Source organism: Tinamus guttatus, unplaced genomic scaffold, assembly GCF_059628265.1.
Source record: "Tinamus guttatus ecotype Peru unplaced genomic scaffold, ASM5962826v1 Tinamus_guttatus_pri_ptg000314l, whole genome shotgun sequence".
Taxonomy (NCBI): Eukaryota; Metazoa; Chordata; class Aves; order Tinamiformes; family Tinamidae; genus Tinamus; species Tinamus guttatus.
The window spans coordinates 1,087,944-1,111,552 of record NW_028288848.1 but is presented as its reverse complement, the minus strand read 5'-3'; the positions used below and the strand labels follow the sequence as shown (position 1 = coordinate 1,111,552).

At 43.4% G+C, this 23,609-nt stretch overlaps 1 protein-coding gene across 1 annotated transcript in view; it reads right to left on the bottom strand.

The window, feature by feature from the left end:
- Positions 1–12,761, bottom strand: part of ABLIM1 (actin binding LIM protein 1) — a 179,606-nt gene extending 166,845 nt beyond the window's left edge. The window contains exon 1 of the mRNA XM_088528591.1: positions 12,669–12,761. Coding sequence (XP_088384717.1) covers positions 12,669–12,681 — 13 coding nt within the window. The 5' untranslated portion in view covers positions 12,682–12,761. The remainder of the gene's footprint in view (positions 1–12,668) is intronic.
- Positions 12,762–23,609: the final 10,848 nt, after the last annotated feature.

The window sequence follows — 23,609 nt, the reverse complement described above, 5'->3', positions numbered from 1 at the left end:
CACTTAAAATCTGCAGAGTTCCTCCTGTTTCCAGCAATTTACCAATGTAGCTGCCAGGGTGGCCAAGGAACTCATTAGCGCTACTCAGTTCAGAGCAGGCTCCAGCCCAAAGGGAGGGAACAAGAGTGAGCAGTTTTTTTTTGGTTAGCTTACAAAACTGGAAAAAAAATAGGAATAGCACCAAGTTCCAGTTTTGCACAACTTCTCTTTCCTGCACCAACTTACATCTGACACCTGACATAACATCCTAGAAACATCTAAAAGCAGTTTTCACACCTTCTTGCTAGAAAACTATGTGATCTAGCATGTCCCACAACAGATTAAGCGGACAACTGTGGATGAAATACAGACTTTACACTAAGTCTTCTAACTGTTAGGATGAGTTATTCCCCTCAAATCACTGGTTTTCCTACTTTCATGTGGAGGGAATTTATTTAGCTTCATGTAGCCACATACAATTAAGTCTTCTATACATGCCAATGGGTAACTTAAACTTTGTTATCAAATAAAGCACTAAATAGCTTCAACTTGTTTATATATAGTTATCTGTGCTGTTGTCATACTACATGCATTTTTAAAAAAAAAAAACAAAGTCTACAAAACAGGGGTTCAGATGAGCACAGCTCAATAAGCCCTTCCATCCTATGGCACAGAACTTTAGAAGGCACTGAACACTATGGCTGAAATAGCTCAAAAAGCAATGTGCACCTTCCTGCACCAAGGCAGGATGAACCATTCCCTCTGCTCAATGTATTCCTTGCTTTGCATCATCACCAAAATCCAGCCAATTCACCTCTCAACTGACACAAATCTGGAATTACTCTGCTAGACTCCACCATTCCAGGTTTAATTCCAGGTTTACACAACCCCGTGGAGTATAGCTGGTCTTCAAAGAGCTCTGCCACCAAAAAGAAACAAAACCCTTTTGTCTCCAATATATACTTTGTCCACAAAGTAAGTGCTGCAGTTTCTAAATAGCTATTCAGCCCTGAAACAGATTGGAAATAAAACACACGGTGATTATTTTTAAAACATGAAAGATCAAATTGCTGTCTCTGTCTCACTCTCTGATATTGCAGAATACTGTGTTCAAGTGACACCAACACTATAGACTGACATTTTCAACACATACAAAGCAAGAAAATAACCATTTTAGAAAGGCTTTTTACTTCAGTTTCCTACTGGAAAAAATGAAATTGGTTCTGAACCTTTGCACTCTCAAGAGGAATTATCAATATTAGAGTAACACGGCTCCAGAACACACCAACATTAGCAGTAAATAATGGACAGAATTAACACTGCAAGTTTTCCTACCAGGTTATCCTGCATTAGAGAAGTCAAGCAGGGGGGCAAAATGAATCTTAATAGTCTCTAGTGGCAACAAGCTATTTCAATCTATGATGAGTACTGTTTCTGGAATACAGGCTAGGGAAAAATATCAATAAATGCATTACTAAAAACTCCACCCTTGAAAGAAATGTTGAGCAAACACATAGACATGCATTTTAAACAAACCAAAAATCTCCTGCAATTCTCCCACCAAAATCTTGTTGCATAGATTTCCTAACATTATTCTTCCCAGAACCAAGAAAAATCTCACACTCTCTAATGTGTGTAAATCATTTGCCACACTTTCAAACAGTAATTATTGCTGGAAATCGGGAGCTAGTTAAACTAGATAACTAGATCATACTAGATAAACTAAGCTATTCTGCAGGAACAGAGGAAAAGACATTCTGACTAAAACTATTAGGTCTGGAACTGTTAATAGCACTATTAGCATGTGGAGAGGAGTGGTGATTCCTGTAGATTTTATTCCAAACATTTTTCTCTGTCTTCCCAATTTCACTTACTTCCTTAGAGTGTATTTTGCAAGTAGAAAAACAAGTTGTTACCTTTACAGGAAAACACAGTCTATTCTGTTTGCATCAGTGGGGCTCTTCAGACACATCAGAAGGCCAAAAGACATCTTAGATGATCCCAGCTGCAGTGAGTTACCCTTGGGCTTCTGGTGGCACCCTTTCCAGTGACTTCCCCTGCTCCAGCTGATGGTGTTTCCTAATTACCCCTCGTTAGGAAACCTCGTTAGGGAGGCCAGAGAGCTCCTGTTGGAAGCTTACACCTGCACTGCAAACAAGGAACGTGCTCCCTGTCCTGAGGAACACGCTCAAGGAGAACTGTGGATTCTGCCCTTCAGCAGCAACGTGGTCCGTAACTCACCACGAGGAAACGCACCGGCGCTCTGCGCCAGGCAGCCCTGACTCACCAAACACACAAGATTTATATTTTGCTCCTCAAATATCATCTGCTGGTGCAAGCTCTCCCGCCTCCCTTCTCTCCTGGCTCTACTCTTGTGTGATAGTGCTAACAAAGCATAATTTCAGAAAGTCAGGAATAAACCTAACTGCTTAAGGATTTGATCTGACAGAGCACAGGTACCTAGAGGATCTTGTGAAAAAATCAGACTTTTTAGGCAGCTAAGATTTTTTCTCAGATTATTAAAGAAAAAAGAAAAACAAGCAAAACAGTAATTCCCTGCACACTCTTCAGAAAAACATCAAACATCAAAATATTTGCAGCATTTCAATGGATAGTTTATTCCTGAACACACTCCTATAATGTTTGAGTTGTCCAGAAAACAAAACAAATGAAAAACAATCAATGAGCATCAGAACAACTACGGTTCCTTTCACAAGTCATGTCTCCGCAACTGAGCTCTCCAAATGTTCTCTGCTTCCAACACTTTTATTCTAAGACTTTTTTTTATACTCGAGGCCAGTTCTGATCTGTGTCTGTATCGCCTCAAAGGAAGATCCCACACACGCTCTCCGCTCACTCTGCTTTTAAGATTTCTCTTTTGTTCCCTGTTCCCAGGTAACCTTGGATTCTGCTTCCACCCTCTGCAGTCCTTCGCACTCCCTTACCCCACTGCACTCGGGACTTTGCAGTTTCCACAAGATAGTGCAGAAAGCAGATTTCAGAAGGGCAGAACAAGGTCAATTTTCACCTTGCTCCCTTAGAAAATGACATCGTAACCTGTGTGAATAACAGAAATCAGATCAGCTGGACCTGTACACATGGCAGGAAGACTGAGGCATGGAATAGCTCAAAAAATTGTTCTGTGCTGCTCAGATAATCTCTCAGGAACATGTATCATGTAGAAAGAGCTGGAATTAATTCCCTCCCCTCTTCTTTCTATTCTGCAGTGACCACTGATGACTATAGCATGTTTGTGTGTATATGTATATGCATATGTACACACACACACACACACACACACTGAAACCCACCGAAGGGGTCTTTGCTGTTGTCAGTGCCTCCCTGCAATGCCAACCCCGGTACTCTTTAGTTTCAGCTGGCTGCCTCCTGAGTTATCTGCGCAGGAGTACCCTTTGGCACCACTGCCAACAATGTTTACTAAAAATACCGCCCGAGCATCACAAATAGCAAGATGGGAGGAATTCTTAATCCCCCTTAGGGCACATAGTCTTTTTGCTTTTGGTAAATAGGGAATGGCAACAATGCACAGAGAATAAAGTGTGTCTTCTAGACCTGGCCTGTTAGTCTGTTTGCCTCGCAGAAAGGAAAAATGAGAGCTGCCAGTATTTGCAAAAACTGTCACCAGAGGAGAAGAGGAGGTGGGGGAAATTGCTAGTGCAAAACATCCCCAAATCTCCCAAGCCTGCAACATCAACATGTTTAGCACAACAGGATTTAGTGTCTAAGACATGGGACCAGCGTATTAAAGAGCGTGGCAGATCTGCAGGTTCCCTACACCAGGCCATGAGCCACATGGAAGACACAGAAGGACAAGGTTGATTCTTGCGCAGCTTTAGCCTCTCAAGCGCCACACAACGCACACAGCAAACAGGAGGCAGCGCAGGCCTCGCGGCGCCGGGAGCGGTACCGGCCTCTTCGACAGCACTTGAGCTTCCAAACACACCGCTGCAGATCAAAGATCCCTGACAGGACGCAGGGCTTGTGAAGGAACTATATGCGAGTGCCCAAAATAGAATAAGGAGCCTAAAATCAACTGCCATTGACTCTGTTTTCAGTTATTTTAATTATTAGGTAAATAATTACTGTAGGTAGTACATCCTCCTATAGGTAATCTACTATACGCAAAATTTCAGAAGTACCAAAGAAACTTCACAAGGTTGTGATCCATATGACTCTGTGTTTTTTTTGTTTTGTTTTGTTTTGTTTTAAAAAAAAATCCCAATGCATAATCAGTAAGAGATTAGGTGACTTTTCTTCACATTCTTCTTTATGTTTTAAGGTAGTTTAAACCTAGAAATTAACTGCCACAGTTCAGTTTCAGCTCTGAAGGAAGGTCTTCACAAGTGCACCACAAATGAACTTAGGAAAATATTTACTGTGCCGCAGGCATGTAGCGGAATAGAGTGTCACTACAGGAGCTATAACATATTCATAGTTATTAGCCACTTATTTTAAGATTTTAAATGACATTTTCAGAAAGATAGAAACCAAGATAATTGCATCTTAATCATGGCATCAGAACTTCGTTATAAATTAATCTTATGTTAGGTACAAATGTAATCCGTGAAGTAGGGCCTCTTTCTCTGAAACATCAGAATACAAATGTGCATTACACGTGTACAAAGCATTTTTGTTATTCATCCCAAATATCAAAACATCTGGCAACAGAAAATAGAAAAATATTTATAGACACTTTTGGACAGAGGTTATGTCAGGTCAAGTCAAAAAACATCCCTAGGCTGCAGTCCTCAAATTCTTTTATCAGTTATTCTGGGTTTACCCTGTGTTGGAGAGATGTGACACAAGCTTTTTATAGTAGCTGTTGATTCAACAATGATCAAAGTCGTATCTTTCTTCTCTAGATCAAAGACCAGCAGTTTAAGATTATCTCCAGCTCGTAAAGTAGAACAAACATTAGTTTTGGACAACTACATTATTATATAACTATGTTGTCTTCTGTTTTTTTTTTTTTTTTTTTTTACATATGCCACATGTTTTTAATGTAGTGGCTGATTATCATATAGTTGTTTTATTGCCTTTCTAGAGCAATATAAAAATATATACCCAACGGCAACAAAAGGCTATAGAAACAAACATCTGAGTTTCTGCATCCTTACGAAGAGAATAGTAACAAGTAATGGTGCAAATAAGATTAAAAAAATTGAACTGGGCACAATTCCTGTGAAAGCCAAGAGGTCTTAAAGCTCTGCTCATTAAAAACCACTCAAGCACCTGTAGGTGTCTCTTCGTGGAACACAAACATTTCCCCAGCCCTTAGCATGGCGTGTTCATGCCTGTGCCTACCCTCACACAGGAAGAAAGGCAGTCCCCCAACAGCAAAATTAGTGCACTTGCACTGTGTCAACTTTCGGCAATAGGCATAAAAAAATCATTCTGTGGGTGTCAGCGTGATTCCTTTTGCAACTGTATCTCATTTTAAAGGTGAAGCTTGTGGCGCTTCGATTTGTGCTAAACATGCACATCAACATCTCAGGTAAGATGTCCGGAGTCCACCTAAAGCGTCTCAGTGATGGCTTCAAGTGGGAGACCATGGAGTGTGAGTATGAACATCAGCCGAAGAGACCCAAATTTGCCTTGGGGGCAGTAACTAATTTCTCAGTTCTGCGTCTCACAGGCACTTGAACCAGCAGAATACACAACTTGGGAAGTCCAAGCTCTAGACAACCCTTGAAGAAAGAAAATTCCATAGTTTTCACCCTATAGACTCAAGAAAGGAAGATGTTTCCTTCCTTCCTGTTTTAATTTAGTGGAAATTGTTGATTTCCAGATTCTCTACTGAACATGGTCAGACTCAACTATGTTCTTATTAAACTAAAAAGAGATTTACCATCTTCATGAGATGCCAAGTCCTAGAACCATCTGCTCTTCTACATTCTAGTTCTAATTACTAGTTCTATGAACTTCATTCACCTTACACAGCTTTTATTAAAGAGAGCTCTTGCACAGACATTCATTAGAAAAGCGCCAACCTAAAGCAACGGAGGAAGACAGCAGACTTTAACCTAAGCTGTTTCGCATCTTCTGTATGAGCAGCCTCAGAGTTAGAGCTGGAATAAGCTCCTTTTTAGGGCTAGATTACTTTTTTTTTTTCTGAGCTATGTTCCTTTACAGTTATACTAAGTTTCAGCACTTACCCAACCTGGTTGATTCCCATATTTGTTAATGCCAAAAATAAACCTAAAAGCTTTCATCACTAGTTAAAATAAAACTGTAATTTGAAGGGCAGTTTTGCTGACTTCTCTCTTGATCAAAGATGCTCCTTAAGAATCTGATATGATAGAAACAAAAATCAGCTTTATAACAACAGCAATTCAAGCAGAGCCCTTTCACTGAGTGAAACCCCACAGTCCTTACTCATACAAGGCTTGCAGTGGAGAATACTACTTAAAAATGAGAGCACATTGGCAATGACTAAGTTAAGGTCTCAGATATAGGGAAAACAAACAAACAAACAAACAAAACAAAAAGAAAAGACAGAAAAACACAAACTTTCACAGTTCAGCTCCTTGCTACACAGGATTAAAATGTGTCCATTTCTCTGATGACACATTACTTGTTGGTGCAGTTGTAGAAACAGAATATCATCTTCCTAAGTAAGAAAGCAGTAAGGTAAAAGTTATCGTGCTCTCCTCTGAAAGCCTGCTGTGGTTAGGCCACTCAGTTCTCTGACATCTGCCTCAAAAAGAGCTAAGCACAAGTTCAAGTGCTTCAGTGAATCAGAACCTCATAATTCTGTGATTTTCTTGGACTGTTTCTCTTCCACCCTCCTCTAAATTGGAGATGCAGACAAGCCTCAGGGAAAAACACACCCTTTCCCCTCACCTTTGAGGGCTCTGCCTCCTGGTCACTCCAGGCCTCCTGTGCAGAGCAGCTGGGTCTCCTCTGCACCTCCTACCTATCAGTAAGAGCAGCAGAGCTCTCAAGGCAGGCAGGATGCCCGTGCCACCAAATGCCTCAGTCCTGCATGCTCCAGGCTTGCTTTTTAGGAACACGGCAACAGACCCTCACTTTAAAGCCTGGAGTTTACATGAACAGATTCATAGTTTGCAGTAAGTGTGAATTGCAACCAACCTTTTGCAGTTGCTTACACAACTAGTAAACACAGTAGTAAACAGAGCAAATGTAATGCTACGTGGTGGATTGTAATTTTTAATTGGGTTTCGTCTTCTAATGAGCAAGTCCTTTCTGAAAACATGCTACAATAAGGGCTGAACAAAAACAAAAAAACAGTCATTGAGTTTTGCATAACATCTAGGAACAATTAAGCAATTTTGACGTGGTTTTAGTTGAGAGGAGCACTTATTCATAAAGGCATCACGGCCTAAATAGTTTGCCATAAAAAAAGGCTCTGCTTGCTGGTCATCTCACAATATACAGCTCAATATCTCAGTTGATCTCGACACCTCGAGATTTCTACTCAGTTTCCGTTTCTACACTGCAAAATATAATATTATAGAGGTCATGTGAACTACATATACCTGTTTTATTTTAAATTATTTAAAGGCTTCATTTAAAACTATTCAAAATATTAAATTCAAACCCATTAAAATAATTCCCCAATTATTTTTTAGAGTCTGGAAAACACATGAGGTTCTGCTATTTTTCCACTAATGGCAATTAAGTCTGCTTTTCCACCCATAAGCTGATGCTTATTTTCCTTCGGTGCAACCCCATTCAAAGTTGGGTATCTAAAATAGATTCTGCCTCATTGTCCCAGTTTCCTCTTGCTGTTGCTTTTAGCCTCTACACTTTTTCCATGCAGTCAGGGCTAGTTTTCATTAATCCTAGAAGTTAAATGGCACAGTCTTCAATCTTGTCTGGTAGGAAAAAGATAGGAGAAAGGCAAAACTCACACAAGAATAGGTTAAAAGAGACATTATTCTGTAAGTCAGATACCTAATAAGATATTTCTCTTCTCCATCAAAACATGAGTTCCACTGGGCCTAAAGATTAGGCTGCAGATTCTCATGCACAGACAAGCACAGATCTTGATACACAGCTGCTTAGACCACTAAAATTAGGTTCAATCCCTAAAGGAAGTAACTAAGAAAAAAAAAAAAGAAAAAAAAGACTAGCTATATTTGGAAGAAGTAAACAGAAAGAATAGGGAGGATTAAATAACAGTATGAAATTGATATGGAAGAAACTCTGGATGAAGACTAGGGAGAGTGGTGGAAATCACTAGGCCTGCAGAAAGCACAAAGCCTCCAGCGCTGTGGACCTGACAGCAGGACTGGAGGAAATCTGAAGCTAAACCCCAAACCCATCACCCTCCTTTTGAGTCTTTTTCTCTTTGGTGAGAATTTGTCAAATACCAGTGACACCTTCAGTTCTTCTGTTGCAGAATTGGGGAGTTTAGAGAAACTACTTTGTTCTCAGGATGTTATTAGCACATTTTCCACCCTTCTCCCATGATGTGTTTCTGCCCACCCCACTCACCAGGTCTCTCAGCTGAGAGTGTTTTGTGACAGACACGCACTAGTCGCACCACAAACAGCTAGTCGGGAGGGCAGCTACATGCGTGGAAAAGAAAATTCTTCTGACAACAAGTAGAAAAACACAACAGCAGACTTCAGAACAGACAGGCCCATCATCGCCACCTCTTAAGGGACTAGCTCTCTGATATGAGCAATGCTAGCTTTGAAAATTACCGACCAGAATAAAACACTGAATAGAAGTTCAGCAGCTAGTGAAACCATAGCTGTTGGAGGACACTAGAAGATTTGATAAAGAAAAAGTAATTTGTGGAACGAAAGGTTCAAGCCTTGGTATTCAATTTCTCAGTGAAAGACCCATGACTTCCTCATGCAAAAGTTCACAGCTGTGGGACAAAAGAATCAAGTGATGTGCTCAATGCCTATGAAAAAAGGACCAGTTCCAGTGCACAGCATAACGACATAAAGACTTTCGTCTTCTATTAGGATTCACTTTCCAGCTTGTACAAGTACAACCTGGTAGTCTGAGACAAGAATTCCTCTGTTCTGACCCTACCTCTAAGACTCAGTGATAAACAAAAAATATTTCAATTCTTGTCTTGCTTTGTCCTCGAAACGAGGACAAAACCTCCCTCCCACCAGTTGTATGGTAGTTTATTTGTCTGAGATGAGAAGTGTATGACCTACATTTGCTAGAAAATGGAAAAGGTAAAGACAAGGATTGTTGCACAAAATAAATCACCAAACTGACTAAACCTACTACTTCGACTACTAAGTAGGCTAAAATATACAATTATCTTCTTCACAACACCCACACTCATAGCACCAGAGTAGCACAATGCAACCTGTTAAACAAAAAGAATAGTTTTTTTAATAGCGATGTCTGTCAACATCTAGTGATTTCTGTTGTGGCTCAAAAAAGGCAGAGACAACAACAATGTTGAAAAAACTCCCATTTCATTTGTCTTTGTTTTCCTAGAGAAGGTGCTCACTGGACTAAAAATAGATAAAATATATTAAAAAAAAATAACCAGCAAAGATCTTATTTGACCATACCAACCCATGCCACCAGTGATGCCTGTTTGCCCATGTATAACTAAAGATTATGGGAATTAAAAATAGCCATTTTTCCATTAACGGAGACCGTTGTGATAACAAGTAGCTTTGACAGTTTTCAAGCAGTTTGAGATAACATGCACAAGTAGGTCACAGAAATACTTGTCTTTAAAAAAGTCTTTCATCCAGAGAATTTACAGCTCTATACAAACAAGCCCTTAGGTAAGTACCAACCTATTAGGCTGACTCCAACACCCAAACTCAGTCAGGGATGAGTCCTAGTAGGGGCTACGTAACAACTCCTAGCACCGTTACAGCTCAAAGTGGAGCACAAAGATCTTTACAAAGGTCCTACAAAACCTGAAAGTGCCACTGAAGTCGATGGGAGCCCTCTTTGCCTCCAGCAGACCTCCAAAAAAGTCGAGGGAGTGCTCCGGGAAGCTCCAGCTAGGCAAGAAAGCGAGAAGGGATTTTCAAAGTTAACTTCACCTCCTAGTTAAATCACCCCATTTCCAAAGTGATGATTGATCCAAGTTTCTGGGAATACTCAGCTCCTTCATTTGACATTTGATCAAAAATCAGATGGAGCTGCATTATGAGGAAAACAGCAAAGGAATGGCCTTATGTTTTTCTAACAGTGAGAGGGTAGGAGACAAGAGTGCCGGACTGCAACAACTTAGTCTGTGGAGGGTGGTAGGGAAAAAAGGAAAACTTCAAAAAAAAGGATCTTAAAACACAAGGGAACCGTTAGTCCTCAGAGCAGCCCCTCTGAGAAGTTAGCTACCATCATTTCCATTGTACAAGTAGGGAAGTAAAAGACCCTTCATCCACAGATCCACCTAAGGCAAAATTATATTACTTTAAATTATTCGCTATACTTCTCATTTTGTGTTACAGTTCATCACAATACCAATGACTCTGTGGGTATTTATGGTTGAAAAACCAAGGAGGACTGGAGCAGACGAGCTCAAAAGGACTTGCCCGACACTGCAGAGCTGCTGCTGGATTCGAGCAGTTCCTCCTCTCACCTGATGGAGCCAGGTCCCCCGAGGATGCTGCCTCCCGGAGCAAAAGCCATGAACAGAGACTGCTGCACAGAGGAAAACCACGGCTGATACCGCCCTGGTTTTCACTGCGTGTTGGATATCTTCAGCAGTTTGGTGGTAGAAAGGGCACGGGTAAATGCTTAACTCCTTGGCTACTCTTGTTAAGAGCCAAATAGTTATTCTTGGTGTATAATCAGCAGGCAGACGGCTCTGTCTCTGACACATCCAGAATAATAATGGTCACCTTTCGGGCAGCCAGCGCAACATAAAATATTAACAATCAACATTAGCTGAACGTGCAGAGCCCAAGGATAAAAGAGCTTTAATGGAACTCTGCACATGGGGTAACCTGCCTCCATGAAGGAAAGGGTCCGTATCTGACATTTAAACAAAGCCCCAAGCCCACAAAGACACATTTCTTATTAGAGCTCCACCCTTTTGTGTAGTGCCATTAAGTAAAGGTAAATACATATGCAAGTCTTTAACAGCAGTAGTTATTAATAAAAATGTTCTACACTGCTTTATACAAAAACAGCCATTGGTCAGTATTGAATAAATCCATGATTTACTCGCACAGACATGCTGATTTCCCAACTAAGTCCATCCATTAAAACTAATTTTTATCGATACAAATTAGTGTCTTAATCTCTTTTATGAATCTTATTCAGTACCTCTCTATGAGTGCGCTCTGTGTGTTTCTCTCTCTCCCCAATTAATTACTCTGAAAAGACTAGATAGCGCTGGAAGGGCTGAGGAAGATTTACCCCTTCATCTCCAGCAGAATCAAGCAGGCATCAAACAAACATGACGCACATTGTGCAGATGAAATAGGCGAAAGGGGGGATAGTGGGCTAGGGAGAACTGGAATTGACAGCAAAAATGTTCCCTGGGTTCCCATTCTCTATGTTCCAGTTTGAGGAGTCACTTGCAGAGTCACCTTTTGAAGACAACAAAATAATCTGCGTTACAGAAGTTTGCCAAGGTCAGGAGTTTTCCTACAGGTACAGTTTTCCTACAGGTACCCTAATCTAACTGGAGCTCTTCAAGAAATGGGTTCTTTGGAATCTCACACCTTCCTAAAGCCGGGATTCTACCACGCCACGAGGAGTTATTTTAGCTAACGCCATTTATTATTTATATCTAAAGCGGGTGTGGTGCTTCAGGAATATGGTCATAACCATAAAGCACTGACAACCTTCCAGCACAGCAGCCCAATGCTCATTCAGACATCAATAGAAATCCAGGGAAATAAAAGACCTGCTGCATTCTGAGCAATATACCTGAATATGCAGAGAAATAATGGGAGAAAAAAAATAGGATGCAACCCTACACTGGGAGGTTCATTCATCTCTAAGCAGTACGGTGACAAAGTACTTTTCAATTCAGAGATAACTGGGGAGTGTTTGACTTGCAGCAATTGTGCAAAGAGTTTTCTCCTTTCAGAAAAATATTAATAAAGCTTATTAATATTTTCACTCTATAATAACAACGTTAAGAAAATGCTTAACTGCATTTACGGCAATGGTAAATGTACAAACCGAACAGCACCGACCTCAGGCCGTGCCTTCATCCATCTGCGGAACCACGAGCAGAAGTTGGGGCCGGGGGCTCTGCGCTGCGCGGGGCTCCCTGCCCACCCGCAGCCCGGATTCACCGCACACAAGCGCCGCGTTTACCCCCGCGCACACGGCGGGGCTGCGCCAGCTTAGGCCGGTGCCGGCACAAACGCCAGCCCGGAGCCAAAGGGCCGCTCCCGGCGGGATGCGAATCCCCGGGAAGGCGCCGGGCCGCGCGGGCACCACGCCCTGCGCCCGCAGCCCCGCGCAGGCCGGGCGCCCCGCGCAGCGCTGCCTTCGCAGGGACGAGAAGCGCCGGCTGCCGAGCGCGGGGCCCCCCGCAGCGCCGCGCACCGAGCCCGCCGCACCTGAGCGCCCAGCGCGGGGCCCTTCCCGCAGCGCCGCGCACCGAGCCCGCCGCACCTGAGCGCCCAGCGCGGGGCCCTTCCCGCGGCGCCTCTGCGGGGGAACCCCCGGCCTCGCCCCGCGCGCAGCCCCCGCCCAAGGTCAGGCGCGGCCCGCGCCGCGGAACCCGCCGCGGAAGCGGCACCCACCTCTGGCGGACATGGCTGAGGCGGCGGCGGGCGCGGAGCGGCGGCGGCTCCCGCTCCGCGCCGCCCTGCGCTCCCTCCGCGCCGCCGCGGCCAGCGATGGGCGGGCGGGAGGCTCCGCGCCGCCCCCCCGCGCTCCGCCCGCCCTGCGCGGTGCGATGCGGAGCGGGGCGGCCCGGGCGCGTGAGGAAGCAGCGGCTGCCGCTGTGCGACACGGGCCCCGCCGCGGGCAGGGAGGGCGCGGGCGGCTCGCGCAGAGCTGCCGGCAGCGGGGCTGGGGCTGGAGCTCCTCCTGGACAGGGGCTGATGCTCTCCTGAAGGCACCGACACCGCTGTCCAGCCCTCCTTCAGCTAACTGGGTTCAGCACCTGCCCACGAAGCCCACAGCTCAGTTTGAAATTCACCCAGTGAACAACGACCAAGTAACCATACGTCTGCGTAGCCCTGTGGATATCCATAGGGTCAACACACACACAGAAAGACAGCAGGTTTGGCCACAGAACAACCCTGTCACTAGCACCCAGGAGAGGACTTGGCTCCTTAGCGGGAGCAGCAGGAACCTGCTGCCAAGTGGCAAGGAGCAGGTTGGTGCCCAGTGCTCACCCTCCCCACTGTAGCTCTGCCCCTCAATGCAGTGGGCCAAATAGTTCCAAAACAGCCCTGTGCAACCAGCTTATTAGATGCTGGCAAGAGTTAACAAAATGACCTGATTAATCAAGAATGACAGGTTAGAAGACCACATCAGGATAGGGAATTCAAACCTCAGCATAGACTCATCAATCTCAGGATGGGCACCTACAAGCCAAGAGCCAGAAAGCACCATCCCTGGAGAAAGCAGCATCCCTGGAGAAAGCAGCATCCCTGGAGAAAGCAGCATCCCTGGAGAAAGCAGCATCCCTGGAGACAGAGCCAGCGGGCAAAGCAGCTGACAGGAGAGACCCAGTCCCCCTCCTCCCCTCTGCTGTACTGCACATCTGACAATCAAGACTGCTGGAGGACTTTCCTACTGACAAAACAGTTACCAAAACCGCCCTGTGTGAGGCAGGTGACAGAGCTTGCATCGCACCACGTCCCTGCTAGCAGCAGCTATGAACATCAGGCACGTTCCCAGCACAGTCTGGAAGCACAGCACAGGCAGCCCTGACTGGCCGTGCTCAGCTCTACTGCCATGCATCCCCCCTTGCTGCCCATGGTTCAGTCGGACTCGTCACGTCTCTCTGCCTTCTTGTCTATGGAAAATGTTTCAGAATCTCCTCCTCTCCCAACTCCTGTGGGCATCATCCCTAGTTACTGATCTGACACATCCCTTTGAAAAACAGTTCCTTCCTCCATCCTGCTTTTTTGAAATGAGTAAAGTTTTCCAGCTACAAACTCAACTTTTCCTTCTTGTACCAAAAAGAGCCAAGGGTTCCGCAGTCAACGCAGTGACGGCATTTTGTATTTTTGAGTCATTTCCCATGCACTTCCTTCAGTGAGTTTCTGACTAACATTATCGAGGGCTCTCCTGTGTAAGATTTTATAGATGGCATTAAAAAGGAACATGCAGAAAGTACATGTTTAATTGAGAATTTCCTTTCTTTATACTGCTAGGAAGTAGGAAAACATGTTTGTGAATTGGTTTGGCACAGAACAGCAAAGAATTTATTCCATGCACCATATCAAGTCTATAATGCAGAGAAGTTCAAGAGACAAGTTGATCAGGAAACACTGACATGGACCAACTACCATATCCATTTAGGTGCTTTTCAGCCTGCTTCCTTAGGGAGTTGAGGCTGATAGTTATGTTTTTCTGTCTGTCCACCAAGTCCTCTCCAGACACTATAGGATTTGCAGTTGCAGAATTTCAAACAAGTTTGACTAAGCAACAGAACTCAGAAACATTACATCCTTACAAGTTTTTTTTTTTCCTTTTTTTAATCTAAGACAATAAATTAAAACTCAGGAGAACAGCTGCAGTGGGTGCTTTACATTTAGCCCTTCATGAGGGCGCATCTTCGCTGGCCACAAGCACCAGCCAGACACTCAGCACGCACAGAGCTGAAGCAGCCTCAGCACTTGCTGCCTCATATCTTGCCAAAACTTAGGGAACATGAAGAGAAAGCAGGTGGAAAAGGGAGGTACCGAGAGAAAGGTTAGTGCCATTATCCCTCTTTTTGAGATGAAGTCAGATACTTAAAGACGAAATGTTACAAAGCAGAGCAGACCAGCAAAGCCCGCATGTTGCTGCTGGCCTCGCGCTTTCTTCTCCGAGCCGCGTGCTCCTGCGCCAGCATCACCACGGCTCTGACCCTCAGCAAACTGCCTTGGCTCCTTAAAGAGCAGAGAAGTGCTCAATATTCCTGTTGCTGGGTTAGTTTTCTGCCAGCTAAGGAGACTAAAGGACAAATAAACCAGCTGCCCAGATAAACACCCAAGCTGCCAAAACCAGAGTGTGGAACCACCAGTCAGGAGAGACAGGCAACCACGGAAGGGAATGGAGAGGATTCCCGTGAGAAGGAGCAACCTGCTGAGCTGTTCGATTGCCTGAGACATCTCCTCACTGCCTTTCAAGTCCAGCAAGGACTTGTGATTGACGCTCTCCTTGCCCGCATCTACCTGAGGCTACGCAATTAGTCAGCTGAGAACAAGATCCCACCTCCTACACCTTCCTATTGACTGTAAACACTGCCCTGGCTTCCAACTCAGATACTGGGAAAAGCTCCATTCAGGCCAATGTTTTTAAGGGTATTTGGGCTTTGAGAGATGCAAACGGACACCTAAGATTTTTTTGAGAGGTGCCTAAACAAATTCAAGTATTTTACCAACCAATAAGTGTTTTCAAGTCTCTTGTTTGTATTTTCAGATGTCCAAATACCCTTAGAGAGCTAAGTACATTGTCTAAGGTCACAGGGAAAATTTATTTTGGAGGAAAGAATGGGACCTATATCTTTTTATGCTAAGCACAAGGCAAGTTTTGTGCTTTGGCTTTCCAATGGTTTGCTGATACCAGCCCATGCAGTCCTTGCCCTTCTCACCCCACCTCTTCAAAATATTAAAGACTATTTTTAGCATGGATTCCTAGGAAAATGAAGTTTATGAATTTCACTATCTGCCCCTAATCACTTTTGAACCAGTTTATCAAATATCAGAACAGGATGATAACTTTGAACACAATTAAGATCGCATCAGATCCATGTAAATGACTTTTTCCTTAAAACCAGGAGAGAATAGCTTAGTGTGCTTGCTGAGGAAAAGGCAGGCTGGAATCAGCATCACACCTTTCCTTGGTGCAGATAACTGCTCAGTCAGCACATACCTTTCTTTGCAAAACACGTGGCCCTCTTGAAAAAGCAGATCACAGAAATTACTTTTTTTTTTTTTAATAGAGGAAAAATTCTTATAAGCTATAATTTTTTGTAGACAAAGAGAATTGCAAGGATGTCCTGAATAAGCTACTTGCCTGTAGCCTTGCCTTTCATTGAACTAATGCTGGAATGCTGAAGAATATTAGAAACTATAGGGTTTTTCTAAAAGCTTTTAATCATACACTCCACCACAACTCCTCTGGCTTCTTCCTTAGGAAAAGCAGGCCTATAGCAAAAGTCCTATAAAAAAAATCTACAGTATTGTATGAGATATTTTTCTAAAGGTTGCAACTGCTGAAATCAAAAGACTACGGGAGAATTTTGACTTCACTTCTAAAACTGTTTCCAAGCATCCTGGTTTTTGGGCAGCCAAGGAATTGGGAGGCAAATGCCCCACGGAGTGTTGGAAGCCAAGCAGAATCCAGCACCACCAAGAAAGGCTGCGTGCGCCTGTGTCTGCTCGTTCTGCTTTCTGATTTGTAGAAACAAAGAGCAACATTCAAAGCCTTCTCTAAAGATCATAAAGCAAAAAGGAGCCCAAGTAATTATTTCTCTTCTGTTGCACTCCTTTATGTTTCTAAAAGGAGACAGGATTTTAGTAAGTGTATAATAAATGTTCTCAATGACAGGTTGGTTATATGCACTAGCATTTTTACGTAGCGTATCTTTTGCATCAGTGTAAATTGTGACAACAATTCCCTCGGTCAAAGTTCACATTACAAAGGACGTTTATGAAAACATAGCAAGATTAGCAAAGAATATTTTGAATAAAACAGAATCAAAATCTCGCAGGGCTCCTATGCATGGGGCCTGCTCCTATAGGCATCAGAAGCAAAAAATCCACCAACAGTTGAAATAGCTAAACCATCTCTGGCTATGAACATATATATATGTGGAATAAAGAGTTCAGATCCAAAGAAAGCAATTAAGTAAAACAATGTAAAAATGAATCAGTGAGTAATTAATATCTGATCATAAAAAATACTTGCATTTCTTCCTGTACTCCTGGAATTCAGATCTTGCCAATGCTATCTTAATTTCTTAGATGCTCTTTTTCTTTATACTTGTTTTCTACACTGAAGACTATATTGCAGGGCCCTCTGGCTGAAAAATATAGAAGCAGACAGGACCTCCTTCAGAGCACATCAAGATTATTCCTTAATCAGCTGCTGGATGCAATCTGATTTGAGAGACACAAAGTACTGGCTCTTTTTCAGGAACAGAGTGCCCTGTTTCTTGTCACACCATGTCAAAATAGCAGCCCCTAGTACCTCCCTTGCATCCACTTTACACATGTGTGCATAGACGCAAACTGTCCAACAAAACCCCCTGGAATGTGTGATGTTTGGGCTCAGGACAGCACAGAGAAACGACGTAGGCCACTCAGCCAGAGGCACACACTTACAGTCCTGTTAACAGTAGCTTAAATGGACATCAAAAGACTCCTGAAGAGATGGGGGTAAGAAAAAAAAAATCATCTTCTCCAGTTAGTCTTGTCCAGCACATGCAGATACCTATAGTCTGCAGATACCTTCCCTTCTCTTGGATCCTGATACCTACACCAAGAAATTGAAATGTTGTCTGAAGCACATAAAGCTCACGCTCAGCTGAATTTTCTTGTGTAATCTTATTCTTTCAACATGCTTTTCAAAATATGTATCAAATGGTTGAGTCAGAGTTTTTTTTTTTTTTTTTTAAGCGAGGAGGGAGGAAGAAGGTGTCTACTTGTGAATCCATTTCACTTTTAGGACTGGCACCAATTCCCTCTCATATTCTGCTGCTTATTCTTGATAAAGCCACAGTTAGAGCTGGAGGTGCCAGCGCGTTACTGAACCCACCTGCTTGAGCAAAATGCTTCCCTTTTGCTCAGTAACAGGCTGCCCTCTGCAGGCTGCGAGCTGGCAGGAGCTCCCCAGCTCCCAGGAACGGGTCTGTGCTGTTGGGAGCCTTTGGTTTCCAAACGCAGCATTCCTGTGTGCACTGGGCATGCAATGCTGTTTGTAACACTTGGTTCTCTGTTCCCCGTCTATTGCTGCTGGAGAGCTTGGAGGAAACACAGAAAAAGTGTTCTATAATAAATATCAAAACAAACAGGTTAAACAGGGGTATGTATGCAGCTGTGCAGAAACCCATGTTAACTTAAATATACCAATACTCGGGGTTTTTTGCCCATTAATAAGCCAGAAAAAATGCTCACCTTCCTATATTTCAATTATTCAGACATGGGTAAGAAATTCCCATTTGAAAAGAAAAAATAAATCACCCTTACAATAAGAAAATACTGTCCTTAAATGTTTCAATGGTAAAGATTAGAAACATAAGGTCCATTAACTGAGCATAGCCCTTATCTGGCCTGCACGTGGTTCTGGTTTCAGCAGTCACACACACCAGGTTTGAGTAACAGTCTGATGTGACACCATCTCAGATACCCAGAGACTGGGGGTAAGAGCTCTTCAACATAAAACCCAAAACACACAGAGATGCTTGATTTGGGCACACGAGCTGCCAGGCAGGATCCGGCGCATCGCAGTGCCACTGCGAGCTCCTCAGGACCAGGCCCCATCACGTATCAGGCACACGGCAAGCACAGATCTGCTGCCTTCAGCATTTCCAGGCTGAACGCCAAGCTCGACCAAAGTGGCCCGAGGCAAAAGAACAGGGATGAGCAACAGCAACGTTTCAGAATGACCCTGGCTCTGCAGTGGATTTTGTTTTCTTTGCTTGATGCCGGTAGAGGCTCCAGGCCCGTTTGCTAAGGCCTCCCCAGCTGCAGATGCTCCTTCCTACAGGGCTAATGGCTCAGGAGCACAGAGCAAAGCAGCCCAGTTGCACCCGCTTGCTCTGGGAAAAAAAGCAGTTTGGCTCAGAGCACAGTTCTGAGCATGAAATTCTACCTAGAATTAGCAAGATGACTCCCTCTATCCTCTCCTACAGGTAAAATAGTGTAATGGTGAGGTATGCAGTAATTGCACCTCTCGGGAAGCATGCAAGAATTTGGTTGGAGTTCCTAAGAAGGGACTGCCTTTGAACCTGAGCCTCTCCCTAAATACATTAGGGTTTAATTGTCCCAAAGATATAAATATCATGTGGGATGTGATGGCCTCAGGGAGGAGTCAATGTCTCAGTAAACTCAAGCCAGTTGTGCAGCTGAAAATATCACCTGAACCAGGAGTGCTGAGGCGATGGGGCTCTCCCGGGCAGCACCCAGAGCTTTACAAGCCCAGTAACATGCCTCAAACCCAGAGGCAACCTTACTCTTTGGTACCAGCTCATTTAGCCTTCACAGAGTCCTTCCCCAAACCCCCAAAGATAGGTAGGAGATTTCTTTGAACCACGTTGCTTAAGGCCATGTAGAAGCGTGCAGTATAAAATAGGTCATCAAGGCTCACTGCTGCTGAGAACAGTTTCTGTTAACAAGCCATGAAATAAACACACAGGAGACACTCACCATTTTCCCAGTGAGAGGAACTACGTGATAACCACCACTACATCTTACCTATTAAAGAGCATCCCCGGATTTGTCAGGATGGTGCCTTTCTAGATAACTGCACTTTCATTAATAATTTAATAGTAACTATGAAGCCACTACTAAATGCTTCACATAATAAACATTTTAGACAGCTGCAGCAGAATTAATACTTTTTGCAATACCAAAAATTCTTTATCAAATACCATGAAAGATTTCAGTTATGCCTCAGAACAAACATATTGGAACTTGATGAAACTCAGGCAAAAGCTTACTCTTAATTGTGAGCTAGCAGTAAAAGAGATGCTGACGTTTCTAAGCTTGCATAGCAGGAAGTCAGCCTGACTTGTTTTGTATGATTTATATCTTATTGACTATCCATATCAGCATTTTCTTATGATTAAACAGATTATCTGATGACATTTTGGGGATTAATAAATTGCAGTCTTAAATCCAAAGATACAAGTAGCAAAGAGATCTAATTATGCACCAGGAAGCAAATACATACAGCTGGAGCTGATTTTAAAATTACTCAGGAATCTGTCACATTCAAGACTAAGCATGCAGTACACATTCTCCCCCCAAATCCACACAGACTTCCATCCCTGGCTGCTAGACTTCAGTCTCTGCATGTACAGAGGCAAATGACTGAGGAATCCATCCTATAGCAGCTGGAGTGTTTATTTTATTTTTTCCCTCTATTATTTTGGGGCAAATTCCAGTTCTATTTATAGTTATACTACATTAAGCTCTTTCAGTGATTGCAGTTGCAGTATAGTATAAACCTACAAGTTTACCCTCAATCACTTTGCTTCAGTTTCTAGGACCACAAGAACAAGTAAACCCACAGCCATGTTAACCTGCACACTTAACTGAAAATGGCTAAGTGCCATGCATCATATTTCAGAGTATTTTAATAATTCATGCTATATTAGTATCTGCAGATACCACATGACACAAAACTCACATTTATTTATAGAGGAAACCTTGATCAGAAGGCCCCCAACAGAACAGGAACTTGAGGGAGACATGACATGTTTGAAAAAAATGTTCCATTTTGCTGATATGTAAGCTAAATTATGTAAGCTAAAACAACGCTGCAAAAACAGTGTGACTGAAGTATGAACATAAGAAATACCCTGTTGGGCAAGAATAGCTAGCCCAGTACTCTACCTTCAGCAGCAGCACTAAATAATGAAGTAAAGAGGAACCACGGGGTATGACTGGTAAGCAACTAAACGGCAGATTAGGATATTTGTAACCCCTCAGAAGACAAATGAGTATCCCTACACAAAGAGTAGATGTGAAATGAGCAGAAGGATGTTAAGACCAGGATATGTCTGAAAAATGTGATTTAAGGGAATACACCATGAGCTACCTACATGGTGCTACTAGCAAAGCAGCAAGGAGGGAGGTGTTGGCCAAAGCTTATAGAACAGCCAGAAAATTTGTGATATAAGATGGTTAAATTCAGGAGAACTAGAGTGAGAACCCATATGAATCCCATGTGAGAATCCCACGTGGGCTGCTTGGTAACTTGTATACAGAACACTTAGAATCAAAAGGGCTCAAAGATTATTTAACGTTTCTTTAGTCTTCCTCCAAACCAGAGATCATAACGAGCCTCTAACATTTCATTATTTTACCCAAGTAGTCACTGCAAACACAGATATCAATCCTATTATTATAAAACATAACAATTGTCTGTGCAGAATATAAGCAGCTGTTAGACACAGCTAACTCTGGTATGTTTTCATCCTGGGTGCAAGAACCTACCTTCCAAATTCCAAACCTCCCTGAAGCAAAAGTCCAGACTGCAGGAAGTTTTTCTGTAACACTGGCAGATATATCCATTAAAGACTGGCCTGCTGCCATCAATCTGCACAGCATGGAGATTTCCAGATAGAAAGACTAGCACATTATTTTACTGTCTCACTCCATTTAATTTGATTAAAATCTAGCCAATTTCATTAATTTGTAAGGAGAAAAGTTAGTATCCAAAAGCATTCTCTATCAATTTAAATACTCTGGCTTTGAAGCCGTGTCTTAACTCACATTCAAGCAAAACATTGAAGTACTGCATGCGTCCCAAAACATAAAACACCCCAAAACAAAACCCACAGATCAACTACCACCTTGCCTATAAAAATAACACAGCAGGGTTACATCTTTAGCAATAGTAAAACAGGTAGTAAAAACCTGTATTTATTTCAGGGGAAACAATATCAAGCATGAACAGGCAAAAATGTATTTGCTGCATGATACGACATTGGGACTCTGTCCATATTTAATTATTTCCAAAGAGGACATCAAGCATCCAGATAAAATGTAATTTCAGTTGATTTCTTTTTTTGCCTTGACATTGATGAAATCATTTTTCTCCTCCTCATTATTCATAAAAATATTACTATAGAAATACAGGCCTGCTAGTACTTGTTCTGCATTTCCAGCATTGAGAAATACCTTCAGATACCTGTTTGATCTGAAAATGTTTTATGACTGTATATAAAAAACACGTATCTACAATATGAAACACATTTACACACTATAGACTGGATTCTACAGCATGGCTACAAAATCAGGCTAAATATATTGGTAAGTAAATGTAGAATTATTCACATTAACTCAATTTATATGCAATAGACATGATAATTATTTGACTGTGATACTTGCATTGTTTTCCTTATTACAAAGCATTTAAAATTGAAACATGCTACCTGCATGATGAAAATCTCTATTCTGCACACTAAAATGCAGTCCACATCCTACCCCAGATGGGAGAAGAGGTGACACTACTACCTACCACCACTCAGCCCTCCTGCTGGCAACACGTTGCGTTCACACCTCCAACCTTGGGCATTTGCCTTTCTTCTTTTAATGAAAGAAGAGTTTACACCTGCAAACAAACAATATAAGCAGCCTGGATCTAGACCTCAAACTGTGCTTCCTATATTAAATACATTTAATACATTAACATTTAATTATTAACACTTAGGTGCATGGCAAAACCATAGTAGATACTCCGTAAATGCATCTGAAGAAGGCTTTGCCTCCCAGGGGACATTAGCAAAGTCCAAGATAACTTTTTAACCTTAAAATACTAAGCACAGACCCCCTTCTATTAAATATTAGATGAAATATTAAATGCAGTCCCATTGCAATAGAACTAATGATAGGGTGGGGCAAACTTTTCATCCTATTGCTACTCACAGAGAGAATTCACATTTATTAAGAAGAGATAGAGAATATAACTTGATAAACCCTAGAGAAGTTGCATTACACACACACACACACACACATATAGATATATATATCTCCACAAACTCCTCTAGAGCTATGTTGTTGGGCATAGCTGGGCTCTGAAGCAGCTGGCTCTGCTCCTCCAGGGCTCTGGCAAAGGTGCCCACACGCTCCAGCACTGCTTCCAGAGGGTGCTCCCATGGGAGGCCTCCAGCCTGCAGGCCACGAGGGACAGCAGAGCAGCACACCGAGACTCACGGGTTCAGGGAATCATTATGATTAAAAAAAGGCCTTCAAGACCACTGAGTCCAACTGTCAGCCCTTCACCACCCTGCCTGGTGAGTCGTGTTTTTAAGGACCTCACCTATGTGTACTAGAGAAGATGGCATTTCCACCACTTCCCCAGGCAGCCTGTCCCAATGCTTCACCACTATTTCTATATAGCTTTAATTTTATTGTTTTTCTCCTAATATCCCATTTAAATCTCCCTGGCACGACTTCAGGCCAACTCCTCTCACCCTACCATAGTATTCTGAAGAAGAGCCCGAGCCCACCTCACTACAGCCACCTCACAGGGATCCCCTGCGCCTGTCCAGACCAAACCACCCCCGCTGCCCCCAGCCGCTCCTCATGAGCTCCGCGCTCCAGCCCCTTCCGCTTAACATGCTGGGCGCCTTCCCCTAAACCCGCCATTTAAAAGAGCGGGTTCCAGCCGCCCTCCCGCTCCCCACACGCGGGCGCCGGGGAAGCGCCGAGGCGGCCCCCGGGCGCGGCGGTGGCGGCCCCTGGCGGGCGGCGCGGGGGCGGCGGGCGGCGCCGCCAGTGCCACGGTGTCGGGCGGAGCGGCCGGCAGCGCCCGCCGGGCCCCGCATGCGGCCCTCACCCTGGAGCGGC